This window comes from Esox lucius, chromosome 8, assembly GCF_011004845.1.
Source record: "Esox lucius isolate fEsoLuc1 chromosome 8, fEsoLuc1.pri, whole genome shotgun sequence".
Taxonomy (NCBI): domain Eukaryota; kingdom Metazoa; phylum Chordata; class Actinopteri; order Esociformes; family Esocidae; genus Esox; species Esox lucius.
The window spans coordinates 20,301,359-20,320,058 of NC_047576.1; the positions used below are offsets into that span (position 1 = coordinate 20,301,359).

Consider the following 18,700-nt stretch of genomic DNA (forward strand, 5'->3'; position numbering starts at 1 on the left):
TGTTACAGGGGAGTTAAAATGAGCAATAACTCACAAGTAAGCAACCTCTGCCGAAGCAAGACCGCACAGATGCGGTTGATTAATGAATGACGGTGTTACTTCACATGTGAGTGCTCAGCGGCCAGAATGATATTCTTCAGAGGTGGTAAAGCCGTTTACATTGAGCTGAGCTCTCAGTATTGGCTGATGATCCGGCAGGGACTATGGGGTCCAATTCCCCCTGAGTGCAAAGTCCTAAAGGAATTACAAATATAAAACAGAAAATAATTACTAATAGCATAAGTATTCACTCTATTTTATCAATAATTGGTAGAGGCAACTTTGGCAGTAATTACTGACATGAGTCTATTTGTACAAGTGCCAATATGCTTTGTACATCTGGAGAATTTCTGCCCATTATTCTTTGCAAAATTGCTCAAGTTCCATCAAGTTGGTTGGGGACCTTTTCTGAACAACAATTTTCAACTCTTTCCACATGCTCAGTTGAACTGAAGTCCAGGCTTTGACTGGGCCACTCAAGGACATTCATAGACTTGTCCCAAAGCCACTCCAGCAATGCAATGGATGAGTGCTTTGGGTCATTTTCAACTTGAAAGATTAATCTGGACCACAGTCTGAGGTCCTGTGTACTCCGAATCAGATTTTCTTCAAGGACCTCTGTATTTCGCTCTGTTCATGTTTCCCTCAATCCTGCCTCGATCATTGCTGCAGAGAAGCATCCACGTAGCATGATACTAACACAAAAAGCTTTATGGCAGGGATGGTGTTCTTAAGATGATGTTAGGTGTTGGGCTTGTGCCAAACAGTACTTAGCAGTGAGGCTCTATTTTGGTCACTTCAGGCCATGGAATCTTTTTCCACTTTGTCTCAGAGAATCTCATGTCTTCTGGCAAATTCTACCCTAGTTTTTTTCAACAATAGCTTTCTATTTTCCACTCACACACTTTTTTTAAGCACCCAAGCTATTGTTACAGTATGTACAGCACAATGTATCCCTGCTGAGCCATGTAAGACTGTAATTACTAGCCTGAGCCTGCATGACTAGTAGCCTTCTTGCCCAGATACTCAGTTTTTGAGGACGCCCTCTTCTAGACATATTCCAAGTAGTGACATTTTCTCTCCATTTCTTAATAATGGATTTTGCTGTTCTCTTGGGGTTTTGTAATGACTTGGAAATTTTCTTATATTCTAACATTGATTTGTGCTTTTCAAGAACGTTGTTCTGGATATGCTTTGAATGTTCCTTCGTTTTCATTATATTGTTTTTGTAAGAAATTGTCTTAACCAAGTGTGGGACCTCCAAGAGACACCATGTGAAACATCTTGCACAAAGGTGGACTCCAGTCAACTAATTAAGTGACTACAATTGGTTACACCACAGCTTGTGTGTCTTAGTAATGTCATGGTCGAGGCAAGGGAATAGAGGCATAGAGAGGTTTGGGATGTCCATTCCTTTAATATACTTCTTCTTGCACAAAACAACAAAGCAGAACTACAACCGTGAACTGAAGTGACATACAACGCAGACACAAACAACAACAAACAACTATAGTGATGGGACACATGAAGCCGAGGCTCTGGGGCTTGCTTCGAAATTTCAACCCAGTTTGCCTCAAGCGAAAAGGCCATAGCTTGCTTCTGAGAAAAAGAATACCACGTGATGGCGGACATCACAGATTTCGGAACACGTTCGTTTTAAAAGATAAGGCGCTTTCCAACTGGTAGGGCGTTCCAAGCCTTTTCGGCGAGCATACTCGTTGTAGGTGAACGGAGCCAAACTAATTTACATTAAGCACAGCAATTTCATTGGGCTACGGTCAATCTCATTTCGAAACTCAATTTGCAGACATTTTCATAATACTGCTGCTGCCCAATGATCAGTATGAATGTGTGTGCATATTTTAAGGTGCCACGAGTGTTTGTCGTTGAGCAGTGTATTGGCGGGGGCAGTGACGTTTCAGCACTGGACAAGAGTGGGAAGCTGGAGGGAATGCTTAAGTCAATCGGAGTGCTACAGTAATCTTCAGGTAGGCTACTGGAAAACACTATTTTCACACAATTATGTACAGTGCTTTTATATTTTAACTGTATGGATATCACTGGTGGCTCACCTATCTCCTTCCACACAGCCTCTCCTCTCCACCACTCTCCATTTATGGCCACAGACACCTATGGATATCTCCATAATTTGGAAGAACCCACCTGTCTGCTGAACTTATACTGAGATACCAAACATTGTGCATACCTGCATCAACAAATTTGATCTTTAATATATTTAGTTTATCGAGATCCGATATGTGATTTAAGTGTTCCCTTACATTTTTTGAGCAGTGTATATTCTCTTCATATTCTGCTCTGTAAGTAGGCTATGGCAACCTAATTGGCTTTCTTCTCCCTGTTTTTATATGAACCCATCTATCCTGAAGCTAAACACTTAACTTACACTAATACAGAATCAAATCAACTGCTACATTTTATGCTAACATTGATTTATTAGTAAAACAAACCGATGTGATTAGATTATAATTTGGTCTTTTGCAGGATCAGGACAAGGACTTACTGTGTCCTAAGTTAAGACTAATTAGTTGGATAGCTTGCTAATCAAATGGATGGTTGCTGGCTAGCTGGATATTGATGGGTAGATTCTTAGGTTGCTTGGTCAGTTGGATGAATTGATGGGTGGATTCTTAGGTTGCTTGGTCAGTTGGATGAATTGATGGGTGGATTCTTAGGTTGCTTGGTCAGTTGGATGAATTGATGGGTGGATTCTTTGGTTGCTTGGTCAGTTGGATGAATTGATGGGTGGATTCTTAGGTTGCTTGGTCAGTTGGATGAATTGATGGGTGGATTCTTAGGTTGCTTGATCAGTTGGATGAATTGATGGGTGGATTCTTAGGTTGCTTGGTCAGTTGGATGAATTGATGGGTGGATTCTTAGGTTGCTTGGCCATTGTTTAGTTGGTTGATCATCAGAGATGTCCCCCATAATGAAGAGAGAAACCTAATTCTCCAATTCCTCCTGCCTCAGGTACCAGTCCTGGAGATTGTTATCAGGAGTTGTGTGCCTGCTAGAGCTCGGGTCCTGTTTATATTCAGTGGTTTCACCCTCAGTCGTGTTTACTTTGTTAGACGTGTAGATATCGATTTCTGACCTGCTCTGACAACCCCTAGTAGGGTTCAGATCTCTGATTGTGCTGTTGTGGTCTTGATCACTCTCATCAGCAGTTTTGGGCAGACCAGCGATGAGAGTCTCCTTTCCAAGTGAGCTCAAATCAGGACTTGACAGTTCTGACCAGGGGTAGCTAATCACCGACGTCAGAGAGCTGGGTGTGCTGTCACCTGAGATGTCATCTGAGTCAGTGGTGCTGGATTGTTCTGAATTAACGGTTATCACACATTGTCTAAAGAATGTGCACCCGGCTTGTTTCTCACCAGTGGTTTTGACTCTCTCATCTCCTGCAAACGATAGGGATGGCACACCTGGCAACTCCTGCCAGTCCAATGGACAGTCCGTGGAACCTGTGTACTTCCGCTCTGACGGCAGTGATGTGCCGGATTGGCATGAGGTTGAAGCTGAGGTTTGGAGAATCTTGGGAGAATGTAAGGACAATGAGACTGTTGAGCAGATGGACATGTTGCTAGGAGGCTGGGTGACAGGCCTGTTTGGAAACAACTCTGGGGAAATGCTGATCTTCTCAACTTGAGTTTTGTTTCCACCAGGATTACCTAATTTTCGAGATGTGGTTGATACTCTGTTCTTGTTCTTAGGCTGTTCGGCCTTTTCTGGGTCTGGTTTCCGCTGATCTTTCTTTCTTCTGGAGGACTCTGGACATGTTGATTTGGAAGATTTCTTGTTTGACTTTTGATAATCACGGTCTGATGGCTTTTTTCTGTCTGAGGAAGATCTAAACTTAGAGGAAAAATACATGTTTTCTCTGCTCTGGTTCTCATAAACATTTTCAGAATTATCGTAATTATCTTCCTTTTCATCACAGTTGATTCCACAACAGGACAGCATTAAAAGAAACTGGAAGGCAGACATAATCGAATGGCTTTTCTTCTTCTTCTTCTGCACTTCAACATCCTTCTCTATATGCTCAGATTGCCTCTTGGGGACAATTGGGCTCTGAACCTGACCCATCTGAGCTTAAAGTAGGTCTACTCAGTCTAATCCTAGTCTTGAGTCAGTCAAGGTAAAAAATAGACACAAAATACTTTGCTGCTCTCGTAAGCGATGTAAGGAATTATTTGAAAGTGATTTATACGACCTATATAAGGAAGCAGCCATTATGACACGTATTCATTGCAACTAGTGATGTCATAATGTTATTTAACGTAATGACATCATGTTGTGATCCATTTAGGTTCCATGTAGGTGTTTCAGGCTCATGTGAACGAACAACACTCATAGTATGCATTGTTTTAACCCTTGTGTGGTGCTCAAATTTTTGCCGGACCGCGTAAGAGGAGCCGGCCTAGAATAGCGAATGTCTCTACCCGACCAACCGCGGTAAATTGTGTACTGGTTAGAGAAGCGGACCTGCAAAGCTATAGGTTCCGCGATCGAATCTCCTCACAGTCAAAACAAAGTATGCATTTAGATTTGTGCACTGGCAATAACCTTCAGTATCTACAGTATAGTAAGCCTAAAATAAAACGGTTCACGTTTATATTGCGACTGTTTCTGGTAGATTTCCGAAGTACGTATCTGTGCATGCCTTTGGGGGTAATAATATAGGCTTTATCAAAACCCCATGGGCAGTAAAAGAGTTGGGGTTTCCACGATTCTCTCATCTTTTCACTTGATGAGAAAGCTAATAAGCTGTTGAAACGGCCAGTGGAAAAAGCCATAGTAAATAGACGCAGGTGGCTCACTTATTTCAATCCAGTCTGCTGGAAGCAAAATTATTTATGTTATAATGTGTGGTCCATATCTTGAATTTTCGTATTTATTAACAGAACCTGAAGGATGTTGACTCCACCATTGTAGTCATGCAAGAGAGTTGTGATGGGTCTTGGGAGGTGAGGTTGTGAAATTCAAGTACAGTAGAGGCAAAATGTACATGTAGATCACATATCAGCCAAACATATTGAAATACAAAGGTCTGTAGTAGCTCTTCTCTTAGAGCACACATCACATACAGTATGTTAACTAACTAATATTAAATAAAAATTTTGTGTTTATTGAAGCAGAATCATTTAGATGTTGTATCCACCAGTGCACATACATCCTATTGCCAAAAGTATGTGGACACACGACCATCATGCCTGTATGAGCTTGTTGGCCATCCCATTCCAAAATCATGGGCATTTGCAAAAACATATTTTTCCCCCTCACATTTGAAATCAAACCTACGCCTCTGGTAGTGTCCCTCACTCATAAGTTGTACTTGTTATGATGCAAGATCGAATCCAGATCATGTTTAAGTTTTTGAATGCAAACGATACTGTTTATTGTTGTTTAAATAATTTGTTTTATTTATTTACTTATGACACTCTTGCCTTATTAATACAAACCTTAGAATGGATGCAGTGTTGAAACATTCTAGCTGGAATGGCAAGAACAACCTGACTGTGGCTTCCAGGCACATAGAGATGCCTAGAGGCACCCCTTCCAGGACCTGACAAGCAAAGGTGGTGAATACTTATGCAATGAATTTGTTGATCAGTGGCAAAAACACCTAGGTAAATCAATTTTGATTTAATGTTGTCAGACAGTAAAATGTGAAAAAGTCCAAGGAGGTTAATGCTTTTGTGAGGCACTGTATTCAAGATGAACTCCTAATAGCAGGGGTGTCCAAACCATTCCACAGAGGGCTTTGTGTTTTCAGGTTTTTGGTTTTTCCTATTAATTTGTTCCCTGTTCACACCTACACAACCAGGTGAGGGTAGAAATTAACCAATTAGTAACCCAATTAGTCAATCATACAAGGAGAGAGCAAAAACCTGCCGACACAGGTTTTGTGTCTGCAGGTGGAATATTCTGTGGAATAGTTTGGACAACCCTGTCTTATAGCTATCGTAGCCTTTATCAGTTTCCAAAGTAATTATAACAGAGAAATTATAATCGTTGTCACGGCTTTCAGCCAATAATCATTCAGTGTTTGAACCACCTGGTTTATGGTTATTTTCTGTATGCATAGAGATGCCTATCATTTTATGAACTAATTTAGTGTTTATAGGCAGCAATCAGTTGGGACAGCCTTGCAGTTAGAAGAATCAATGATTTCTAAAGTTGGAGTTGAAAAACATTTACTGATTAACTAAGTTATAAGTCATGTTTACAGGGGAAATGAGAATGGTCAATTGTGACACTTCAGCAACATTGAATTCTAAAAATGTCTTCCTTCATGTTAGTGTGGAAGCATTTCACACCAGATTTGTATCTCAAATGGTACCCTATTCCCCACCGACTCTGTTCAAAAGGAGTGCACTATGGAGGGAAAAGTATGCCATTTGTAACACTGACACCAATCAGAAAGGTATTAACTATTAACACCCAGAAGAGAGATGTCAGCTATCTTCCTTGACCTCTCTGTCACTTCTGGTGGAGCATTATCTTGAAGATTTCACCAGAATGTGTCGGAAATATGTTTATAGCTGCTACAAAAGTCCTAAAAGTGGTCTGTTAATGGTAATTACACTACCGTTCAAAAGTTCTGAGTCACTTAGAAATGTCATTGTGTTCCATGACAACATACATGAAATAAGTTTGAATAGTAAATATAATAAAATGAATAGTCATTGACAAGGTTAAAATTATAATTTTTTATTGAAATAACAATTGTGTCCTTCAAACTTTGCTTTCGTCAAATAATCCTCCATTTGCAGCAATTAATTAATGCCTTTGGCATTCCGGTTGTCAATTTGTTGAGATAATCTGAAGAGATTTCACCCCATGCTTCCTGAAGCACCTCCCACAAGTAGCATTGGCTTGATGGGCACTTCATACATACCATACAGTCAGGCTGCTCCCAAAACAACTCAATAGAGTTAAAATCCTGTGACTGTGATGGCCACTCCATTATAGGCAGAATACCAGCTGGCTGCTTCTTCCCTAAATAGTTTTTGCATAGTTTGAAGCTGTGCTTTGGATCCTTGTTCGGTTGTACTAGGAAATTGGCTCCAATCAAACGCCATCCACAGGTAATGGCATGGCATTGCAAAATGGAGTGATAACCCTCCTTCTTCAAGTGGGGGATGTACAAATCCCCCACTTCACCACCACCAAAGCACCCCCAGACCATCACATTGCCTCCATCATACTTGACAAATGGTATAAAGCATTCCTCCAGCATCTTTTCATCTGGTCTGCTTCTCACAAATGTTTTTCTTTGTGATTCTAAGAAATGAAGATTTGCCTGTCCGTAACACTTTTTTCCAGTCTTCCCCTGTCAAATGTCTGTGTTTTTTTTGCCCATCTTAATCTTTGCTTTTTATTGGCCATTCTGAGATATGTATTTTTCTTTACAACTCTGCCTAGAAGGCCAGCATCCCGGAGTCGCTTCTTCACTGTTGATGTTGAGACTGGTGTTTTGCAGGTATTATTGAATGAAGCTCCCAGTAGAAGACCTGTGAGGCAACTGTTTCTCAAACTAGACACTCAAATGTATTTTTCCTCTTGCACAGTTGTGCACTGGACAGGGGCACTATATGGAGGTGGAGTGGGGGGGTTTGGGGTTAGGATGATTCTAAGGGCCTGTGACTGACAAGGGCCCTAAAAAAATATCAACAAACAATTATTAACCTATACACTCATCCAATTTTCTTTTCATACTTTTTGAATTAAGTAAACATTCAGAGAGCCTTTGTATTGCGCGCACCCCCCCCCCCCATGAAATGTTTCGGTCCTGTCCCCAAACCACACGTGGACAGTATTTGCTAGCAGTGAATTACGTGAGGAGTGCCAGTGGAGAGTAAATTAGTATCTTCACAGAATATTATGAATGTTTACATTTCATTCTTCTTTCAGTTTAAATGTAATCAATGCTGGCAAACTTTTAGCAAACTATTGACACTAAATCAGTTGTCCCTGTCCCTGCCTGGTGCCAAGCCCAACAAATGCAGCTTCATGCTCAGCAGCCCTGTCTGCCCATCCCCATACCCCTGAACCAGCCCTACTCCCTGTCCGCACATCCCCATACCCCTGAACCAGCCCTACTCCCTGTCTGCACATCCCCATACCCCTGAACCAGCCCTACTCCCTGTCTGCACATCCCCATACCCCTGAACCAGCCCTACTCCCTGTCCGCACATCCCCATACCCCTGAACCAGCCCTACTCCCTGTCTGCACATCCCCATACCCCTGAACCAGCCCTACTCCCTGTCTGTCCATCCCCATACCCCTGAACCAACCCTACACCCTGTCTGCACATCCCCATACCCCTGAACCAACCCTACTCCCTGTCTGCACATCCCCATACCCCTGAACCAGCCCTACTCCCTGTCTGCCCATCCCAATACCCCTGAACCAGCCCTACTCCCTGTCTGCACATCCCCATACCCCTGAACCAGCCCTACTCCCTGTCTGCACATCCCCATACCCCTGAACCAACCCTACTCCCTGTCTGCACATCCCCATACCCCTGAACCAGCCCTACTCCCTGTCTGCCCATCCCCATACCCCTGAACCAGCCCTACTCCCTGTCTGCACATCCCCATACCCCTGAACCAGCCCTACTCCCTGTCTGCACATCCCCATACCCCTGAACCAGCCCTACTCCCTGTCTGCACATCCCCATACCCCTGAACCAGCCCTACTCTCTGTCTGCACATCCCCATACCCCTGAACCAGCCCTACACCCAACTGAAGGAGGTGAGCAGCATTATTATGTCAGCCTCTTGTCTGTTTTGGATGCAGGACAGTTTGAACCATTGAGTGACAAAAATCAAGTTTCAGCTACAATAGTCATTTAAATATTAACTATGTTTATACTGTATTTCTGATGAATTATATGGCTTTTTTTTTAAACAAGGACATTTCTAAGTGACCTTAAACATTTGAACTGTAGTGTGTATTGCTACTGAATGACAAATACTCCTTAACATGGACATCTTTTCCATAGTAAAAAAAAACCTGTAAGCAAGGCAAACAGAGGTTGTGAATTTACACTAAAGCAGGCCCGCTGAGTAAACAGACTTCACAAGGCCTGCCTCCCTTTCACACTATTAAATCTCTTCCACTTCTCGGACTGCTTGGACACATACTAGCTAAGGGTCTATTTGACCAGTGTTGTTGCAGTAAGGCAGTCCAGCAGCAAAAGGACTCTAGAGTTTACTCCATAACGACCTTGATCGTTAGGTGTTCAGTTTGATTTGGCTATTAAGCTCGGGTTAAAGAGCAATACTGTTAATGTAACAGCATATTGGTGCTAGTTGTTAATTAATCATGTAAATCTTCCTGATCTGCAATTCATTTGGAAGGGTAAAAGGCACATCAACAAGACATGATCGATTTAAGATCCCACATCTGTAGTGCTTTCACTGCTCCACATGCATTACGTGCACTCTATTATTTTGCTTTCCATGTATGCTGTGCAGGTTAACAGGGCTGTAAGAGAGGGCTGTATAAGATAAGGCTGTAAATCTTTTTTTAAGGTGGGCAGTGAGGTTTGTTGAAAACAGCTGTGTCATAGTTTAATCTTTAAACCACCCTGTTTTATTCTATTGTTGAACTCCTACCCGCTCCTCCTCCCCCTCCTCATGTCTGACCTCTGGGAATTTTACTGAGCTGGAAACACAGCAAATTCTTAGCAATGCTCATATGTTCAGAGAGGATGTTTGGGAGAATCTTGGTTGTGCTCTGTCTGGCAGGATTACCTGCCCTGGCACAAAATATCTGCCAACCTGGTAAGCTACTCAGAATGATCTAAGGCGCTTTGGTCCTCACAGCGTTGTGATTTTGTTCATAGATTCATAGATAGATTTTTGGTTTGCATACAATTACAGACTTTGTATTGGGAACAGGTAGACTGTTCAATAACTGTCAAGTGATCAGAGTTTTCTTCCGAATACTTGAATGGTTATGAGAATGGTTATCATGAGAATTACTTCAGTTGTCTTGGTTTGAGATTTGTTAAACTGTTAAATTAGGGTTGGGGTTAAACAGTGACTACTAGAATTGACACAGTGAATACGGTACGGTGTGCAGAGTAAAGAAATCAGAAACAGTATGAAAACAGTGAAAATAAATGTATATTGTGTCTTATTTACTGCTGGTTTCCTTGTGAATTTCTCATAGTTGTAATATTTGTGTCAATCAACCCATCAACCCATTTCAAGCCCACAAAACAGTTTTTGTATGTTCGCTGTTGTTGTGGAAAACTACCCCTAACTTTGCTGGTAACTACCTATATCTTAAGATGAATAATGTGATTTTGTCTCACTTTTTGTCTATCTTAAGATGAATGCACTAGCCGTAACTTATCTGGATACGTTTTGTCTGCTATATGACTAACATAAAAAATTATCTAATTTTCTCTGTAGGTTCTGCAAATGCCTACAAAGTGCGAATCAGCATCAAAACTGCTCTGAAAGACCAGGCTGTAAGCAATAGTTTTACATTACATGTTAGTGTCACTGCCCTAAATCACAAACAGGTAACATTTAAAACTGGGTGATGAAATGTATTTTCTTTTTGTCTGCAGTATGATTGGAATGAGAACGAAATGTTCTTTTTCCGAGCGTCTTTGGCCTTTGCCATGAGGACATACTCTGCAATAGAAACGTACAAGTAAGAAAATGTACTGCTTCATTACAACTTATGCTATGCATTTTTAAGTCAATCCAAAAAAACTGTATTGTACAGTATACCTTTTGTTTAATTTTGCCATACCTTTCCAAAGAATAATTTCCAGCATACCTGTAGGAATGTTTTATGACTTTGAGAAAACTGTCTTCCTGGTGTATTGTGTAATGCTGTTAAAATGGCATTTACAGAGTAATGTTTTTGCGACTTTTCCAGTGTCGACAACATTATAGTGTGTAATGAAACTCAGAGGGTGTCCTTCTGGTTTGTGGTGACATCCCCAAGCAACCCCACTGTACTAATATCTAAGGCAGATGTGGAGAAGGCTGTGAGGTAATGTACTGGTCTGCTTTAAATCTCAACCCAGTTTACCCCCAGTTTTTCCCCGCACATTAATATTTTTTTTAAAACTACATCAATTTTGGGGGCTGGAAAAAAGGTGATTTAGTTTCATTCGTATCAGGGATGACAGCAGCTCCATCCTCATGTTGTTGCATCTCAGCAAAGTGCCTCCACGTCATGAATTTCAATAGTAGTTGAACTATTCCAGACAATAGACAACTTGTTTTACTACATAAATACTGAAATACATCAGATTTGCTACAAACTTTCTGAAAACCAGAATTTCACTACAACTAAACACCTGAATATATAATATTTGTAGTAAAACGTTTAGCATAAACAGACCCCTAATGTGCTTACAATGTAAAACACAAACCTTTAACCTATATTTTTACAGAGTAAAAAACACAATGAAAAATTACAATATAGAAATGTAAACATATTTAAGAAAAGCATCAGCAATTATTGATCCGGGACATCAACTTATGTCTGGATAAACAACCGAAACTGCCTGAGGTTACCACAACATCTAGCTGCTGGGGGCTCTTCAGATAGTTCCAGACTTGGGGAAAAGAAACCAAAAGCAGAGAATTTCCCAATTCTGTGCTGACCGAAGGGATTGCCAGAGACTTAAATGCCTTGGAATGGGTTTGGTATTTTGTGCTTCAAAATTGTATCAAATAAGTTATATGCAGAGGAAGTTTCTGTAAGATCAAGTAGAGTTTTAGATCAGAGACCTGTAAAAGTTGAGATGTACAAGCGGTATTAAGACAGATTCACTTACAGCTTGATATCACAGACTTCTAAAATATGAGATGTACAGGCAGTTTTAAGACAGATTCATTTACATTTTGAGATCAGAGACCTGTTAAGTATGAGATGTACAAGCGTTATCACTATTCAGCATTTGAGATCAGAGACCTGTAAAAAGTAGGATGTCCTATCTGAATCTGAACTAACCTGTTCTAAATCAATCAGGATGTCAAGACGTCGCATCAACAACGCCTTCCTCCTGACAGATAAGACACTGGAATTTATTGACATCAACCCGACGATGGTCGCACCTGCCATCCCTGCCACCCCACCCTGGCTCATTGTGTTTGGAGTGGTTATAGGGGCTGTGTTTACTGGAATGATTGCACTGCTTATATCCACCGTGCTTCAGAAGAGAAAGTCAGTCCACACTTTGACAACACTTCAGTCTCTCTAGTCATGATGATTTATTTGGTTATTGAACTTGTGTTAACAGTTCATCCCATTCTAGGAAAGCAAAAGAGATGACAGAAGATAAGCAGGATGAAGAGGACAGACAGGTGAATGGACTGGAGAATGGCACTGTCCTTGATGGCACCTACAATAGAGGATTCAAAGATGATGATTGCTTCACAAATCTGTGAAGACTTCACCTGTAAGATGCTGCTCAACATCCTGGGGTAAACAAGCACATGATGAAATAAGAGACATTAAAACTTAGAAGTCCTAAATATTTTAATGCACTACAGTTTAAAACCGCAGCAGCGATGAGTAAAACAAAAAAAATGAATAGCAACCAGGGAATAAATTAAAAGAACATTGAGACATGTCAATCCAACTGTTATAACAAAGATTTGTATGTCTAGCATTTTTTACAAACCTTACGATCAGCGATTGGGTTTCCTTTTTAATTTTCTGGTAGATTATATGGTGGCATCTGGTGAATAATTTGAATTGACATTTCAAATTTTCAAACTATATATTAAACACTCCATAAACAGTGATTAGCTTATTTAGAAATAAGTGTTTCAATATCTGAAAATAATCCAAAATGAAGCATCAGAGAGGCACATATTCATGTATTTGAGAAGGATGAGAAATGCCAATGATAACTGGTTTGAATAAATGATGGGTGGAGTCAGCATGTACAGTTAGGTCCAGAAATAATTGGACACTGACACGTTTTGTTATATTGGCTCTTTGCCTATATATATCTATTCAAGTTACAGTTAAATAATGAGTATGGGCTTAAAGTGCGGTCTCTTAGCTTTAATATTAGGGTATTCACATCCAAACTGGAGGAAGGGTTTAGGGATTACAGCTCTTTAATATGTAGCCCTTCTTTTTCAAGGGACCAAAAGTAATTGGACAATTGACTCAAAAGCTGTTTAATGGACATGTGTGGGTTATTCCTGTGTTATTTCTTCATCAGTTAAGCAGGCAAAAGGTTGAGTTGATTCCAGGTATAGCATTTGCATTTGGAAGTTGTTGATGTGAACCTACAACATGCGGTCAAAGTAGCTCTCTGTGCAAGTGTAACAGGCCATCCTCAGGCTGCTAAAAATAAAAATCCATCAGTGAGATAGCAGGAACATAAGGAGTGGCCAAATTAACAGTTTGGTACATTCAGAGAAAAAGATTATGCAGTGATGAGCTTTGCAACACAAAAAGGCCTGGACATCCATGGAAGAAAAAAGTGGTGGATGATCGTAGGATCCTTTCCATGGTAAAGCAAGACCCCTTCACAACATCTAGCTAAGTGAAGAACACCCTCCAGGAGGTAAGCATATCATTATCCAAGTCTACCATAAAGAGAAGACTTCACAAGGGCAAATACAGAGGGTTCACCACAAGGTACAAACCATTCATAAGCTTCAAGAATAGAAAGGCCAGATTAGACTGTCAAAAAACATCTAAAAAAGCCAGCCCAGTTTTAGAACAGCATTCTTTGGACAGATGAAAGATCAACCAGTTCCAGAATGAAGGGAAGAAAAAAGTATGGAGAAGGATTGGAACGGCTCATGATCCGAAGCATACCACATCATCTGTAAAACATGGTGGAGGCAGTGTGATGGCATGGGCATGCGTGGCTTCCAATTGAACTTGGTCACTAGTGTTTATTGATGATGTGACAAAAGACAGAAGCAGCCAGATGAATTCTGAATTGTATAGGGATATATTGGGCTCAGAGTCAGCCAAAGTTGGCGAAGTTGATTGGACGGGGCTTCACTTTATGACCCAAAACATACTGCGAAAGCAACCCAGGAGTTTTTTTAAGGCAAAGAATTGGAAAGTTCTGCAATGGCCAAATCACCTGATCTCAACCCATTCGAGCATACATTTCACTTGCTGAAGACAAAACTTAAGGCAGAAAAACCCACAAACAACAACTGAAGACAGCTGCGGTAAAGGCCTGGCAAAGCATCACAAAGGAGGAAATATTCCAGACTTCAAGCAGTCATTGCCTGCAAAGGATTTTTAAAATGAAAATTTTATTGATGATTGTGTTAATTTGTCCAATTACATTTGAGCCCCTGAAATAAAGGGACTGTGTATGAAAATGGTTGCAGTTCCTAAAAGTTTCATATGGTATTTTTGTTCAACCTCTTGAATTAAAGCTTAAAGTCTGCACTTCAATTGCGTCTCGGTTGTTTAATCACAAATCCATTGTGGTGGCGTACAGAGCCAGAATTATGAACATTGTCAGTGTCCAAATATTTATGGACTTAACAGTAGCTCATAACTGTCAACTACCTATTGCAATATTTTTACTGCTTTTCTTTGTTCTGAACAACACATGAACATGTGTTCAAACTAAAGTTTTTTTATTGAATGTACATTCCTAGAAATTTTGCAAACGGTTTAATTTTATATTTTTTATTATGACCATATATTCTGTGAATCAGAGAACATGTAAACAAACTGCCAGAGATATACTGTATACTTCCCTCTTGGCTATTTAGGAACCTTTTTTCCAATCTTTATTTTGTTTAGATTGAATCAAGTTTAACTAAATTGAAGACCAGCTCTTTTTTCAGCTACAGCACATGGAAAATCGTTATGGACTCCTGATGGAACAAAGAAACACATTAAACTAATAGCAGCAATTACACATCACATGGAGTAGATGTGGTGTAAAATTTTGCCTACAAGGATTTGCAGCTAGTTCTTCAGTAATAATTAAACAGCTACATTGGTGGCTTTTATCTTCCCAAAATCACTCTAATGGGGAGTTATATCTCTGATAGAACACACACAATGGCTTTTTATTTTAATAATCTGATATAGCATTACCAACTCCCAACAGCCAACAACAAAAAGTGTGCTATTCAGGTTAATTTGACTGGTCATCATAAGTCAACATGCTGGGTTTCCTTGGGAAAGGAATCATTACTGTTCTGTTTGAGAACATTCTGTTCAACAGCTGATTGTTTCCTTGTACAGCACTGTCATTACTCTAGAGTAGGGGAATGTTTGGGCCAGATTTCTGTCAGACTCGACATGGTTACGGTTGTTTTACATAGGCCAAGGTTGTGTATAGACCAGGGATGGGCAACTTGGATGGTGGTGGGGCCCACAGAATTTATGTAATGATCATCAGGGGCCCACAGATTAACTTGGAAAACACACACGTCCATGTATTGTATGTAGTTATTAACACTTTAAAAGGTATAGTTTTTTTTGCTGTTTTCACTATGATATTTTGGCTTGTATAGAGACTTCTGTAATAGGTATCATCAAGTGTTTTATGGCTCAACCATCAGCACATTCTCAGCTACACTCTCAGAAAAACATCACAACAGTTTTCTGAGACCCTGAAATTACTGTTTTATGTGTAAACAGGCAAAAAATTATTACAAGTCTATTTCATGTTTTGTTTCCAGCATAGATTTTGGTTCAAACGAATTTAAGGTCAAACATGACATACTGTATATATTATTTTCATATTTTTTGTGTATATATCCTTTTACTGTTTTCTAAATTAATCTGAGGGCTGCACAAAAAGGGGGTGGGGGCCGCCAGCTGCCCATGCCTGGTATAGACTAATCTCGTTCCCAGGTACTTTTACACAATTTTGCGGGAAGTCTGGTCTTTGACCAACGTGGCATTCATTAGCCAATAACAAACTTGTAAAAACAAAACACAGCATGTCAATTGGCTATTACCAATAGACATGTTCATAACATAATCACTTGACAGTTGAATAAAAGCCTACTGTCCTAATATTTATTGTAGCTAATGTTTCTTATTTTGGAACATTAAGGATGACAATATGAGATCAGAACAATTCTAAGACTTAACCTCATTAGTTGTTTGCCTTCCATCGTTCTCAGGTGATCCAAAGTGCCGTGGATCATCGTTTCTTCCGGTGAACGAAATTTGAAGATCCTACTGAGATGAATCATGAGTCACGATTCACCAAGAAGATCAGTTCAAAAATAACTATTGTTCGCAAACGACCCATCACTAGTTGGGAGATCACCAGCCAACCGTAACTTGTGTCTTGCTGATGTATAACATTTTCTTATACAAAATTCCTCTCTGCGTGCGACCAGAGCTAAAATGCTTTCACAAACTACACAACAACATTATGTTTTGGATCAACTCTTCACAATGCTAGTAACAGAACTTAATAAATACCTTTTTAAGACGAAATGTAAAAAAACTAAATAAGAAAATTTAAGATTTTTGTAGGCCTTTTATTTAGATTAACTAATTTAAATATTTTCAAGACTTTTTAAAGACCCGCATACACTCTGTTCTAAGTCTCCAGGCCAACAATCCCACAACACTTAACCCCAAATATAGAACAATTTGGAGTGGACGTTTAGGTTACGTCACTGAAGTTTGGTGGTGGCAGAAAACGGCGGGAAGTGTACGGAAACGGGCAAGATTTTTGGACTAAAGGAAACAATGACTGTTTATCAATTCCAAGTACGCTAAGAACCTACTTGTGTCCTTGAGAAGAACGTTCTTGCCAAGCGTCCTTGCCTATCTGGATTGAGATGCATGTGTACTTGGCTATTGCGCAATACCCCTCCACTCTATGAGGGCTGTAACCTCCTCATAGTCCCTGAATAAAATATTAATGTGAATATGAACAGCAGAAGGTTGTATGGAGACTATAGCCATAATCATATGATATGACATTGAAAGTGAAAATCAACTGCAATTCTAAAAAAGCTGCCCTTCTCTACCGGTACTGTAATTAATTAACTTAGCTAACGTTAACTTGCCTCTCCACTGCAATGAATAACGTTAGCTAGCTGATCGAAAAGTCGGAGCAAATTTATAAATGAGCTATTTCTTAAATAAAATAAGCAAATATTCAGTGACTACAATGCCCATTTCTGGTCTAATTTTTTTCAGATGCTGCTTTACAGGTACTGTTCACCTGAAATAAGAAAAGTTAACTTATTACAGTTGTGGTGTTTTTCTTGCTCTCCTGAATCTTGCATTGACTTCTGTGATATCAGATGCGTTATCGCTGAACAAGTCACCAACCCATGCATCCTTGATAAGAGGCCAGGTACACATCCGGGCATTTTAGGCGTTCTTGGTAACTTGCGTTCTTTGGATTGGAACTCTACTTGGGCCATTAAAGATGATGTCAAACGAGTTCACAAGAACACAAGTACGGACAAAAATGTGTATTGTACCGGTAGAGAGGGGCAGTTTTAATTGCAGTAGATTTTCACTTAAAAAAAAAAAATATATATATACAAATGGGGTACTCACACAAAAAGGGTGCACCCATGCAACAATTTCTATGTTGTAACGTTGCTGTGGAATACTTTGACCAACATGAACTTCATTAGCCAATAAGAAAACTGTGCGGCCCACATTCTTTTTGGCTTGTAATTGGGTCCACGCCTTTGAAGCTACAACATATAACAAAGACAGATTGCAGTGCTTAGAATCTACATAGCGCTGCATTTGCGGGGGGAAATTTTTTTAACCAGATGGGTCATCCTAGTCTGCATTGCAGTTTTAGGTTGGATGTTGGTCTATGTCATTGTTTTTATGTACACTGACAAAATAAGCATTTAGGGCTAGTTATGGTATAGACCTGATCTGTGACCAGGTGTGCAGAATTAGGGGGGACGGGGGTCATGACCCTCCCAAAATTACAGACCGGTCAATGTATCCCCCTGGAAAAGACCTGAAAATCCTGGGATCCATTGACACTGACATAGACATTTGCACTTTTACCCTGTTGTGTAAAAAATATTTTTGTATATGACATGTAATACTGGTCTATGCCTCTATAAATGAGGAAGAGCCTCAGTGCATTCTCCAAACATTTCAGTTTGGTTCTTCAAACAGGTCGGGTCTATAGTGGAAGGTAGTTGTAAAATAATGACATAGGCTGAAGAGAAGATTACCATTGAGAAGGTGTGCTGGACCCAGGATCAAAACCGGCAACACTCTTTGGGCAGTTTTTCTACCCTCCTTGCTTTCCCCCCATTTGAGTCTGTCATATCGGTGGCAGAACTGGCAGAGAAACTCAAAAAACCTCAGTGAAAGGTTATAGCAGAAAAGACTGAGATGGACCAACTTAAGAGTGGCAATGACGAACTGACTACTCTTCTGCTTAAGGCAGGAAAGGACCCTCCCACCGCTTCTCCTTTTGTCTCATCTTATGCCCCATCACTTCCACCATTTGCAGCTCCAAGGAGACCTCCATCTGCAGCTTCAGGAAGAGAGAAGAGGATCACATAGTTGAGGCAACATGCATGTTACAACATACAAAAACCAGTGTTTTCAGGACACAAAGGTTCTGTCTAGTTCTATAACTGGGTTGATGAATTACAATGTTCTAAGCTCAAAACGCTGCAAAGATCATGACGCTGACAT

At 40.2% G+C, this 18,700-nt stretch overlaps 1 protein-coding gene across 2 annotated transcripts; it reads left to right on the plus strand.

Moving 5' to 3' along the window:
* Positions 1-9,693: 9,693 nt before the first annotated feature.
* On the plus strand, positions 9,694-16,264 carry cltrn (collectrin, amino acid transport regulator). Of its 2 annotated transcripts, XM_010872120.3 has the most exons (7): positions 9,694-9,849; positions 10,486-10,544; positions 10,647-10,732; positions 10,964-11,080; positions 12,068-12,262; positions 12,354-12,522; positions 16,177-16,264. In XM_010872120.3, the coding sequence occupies exons 1-6, from the start codon at positions 9,756-9,758 to the stop codon at positions 12,484-12,486; spliced, it is 684 nt and encodes a 227-aa protein (XP_010870422.1). In that variant the 5' UTR covers positions 9,694-9,755; the 3' UTR covers positions 12,487-12,522; positions 16,177-16,264. The 2 variants fall into 2 exon arrangements, with proteins under 2 accessions (XP_010870422.1, XP_034149869.1); XM_034293978.1 differs by lacking the exon at positions 16,177-16,264 and having other exon boundaries at positions 9,695-9,849; positions 12,354-12,787.
* The last annotated feature ends 2,436 nt before the right edge of the window (positions 16,265-18,700 follow it).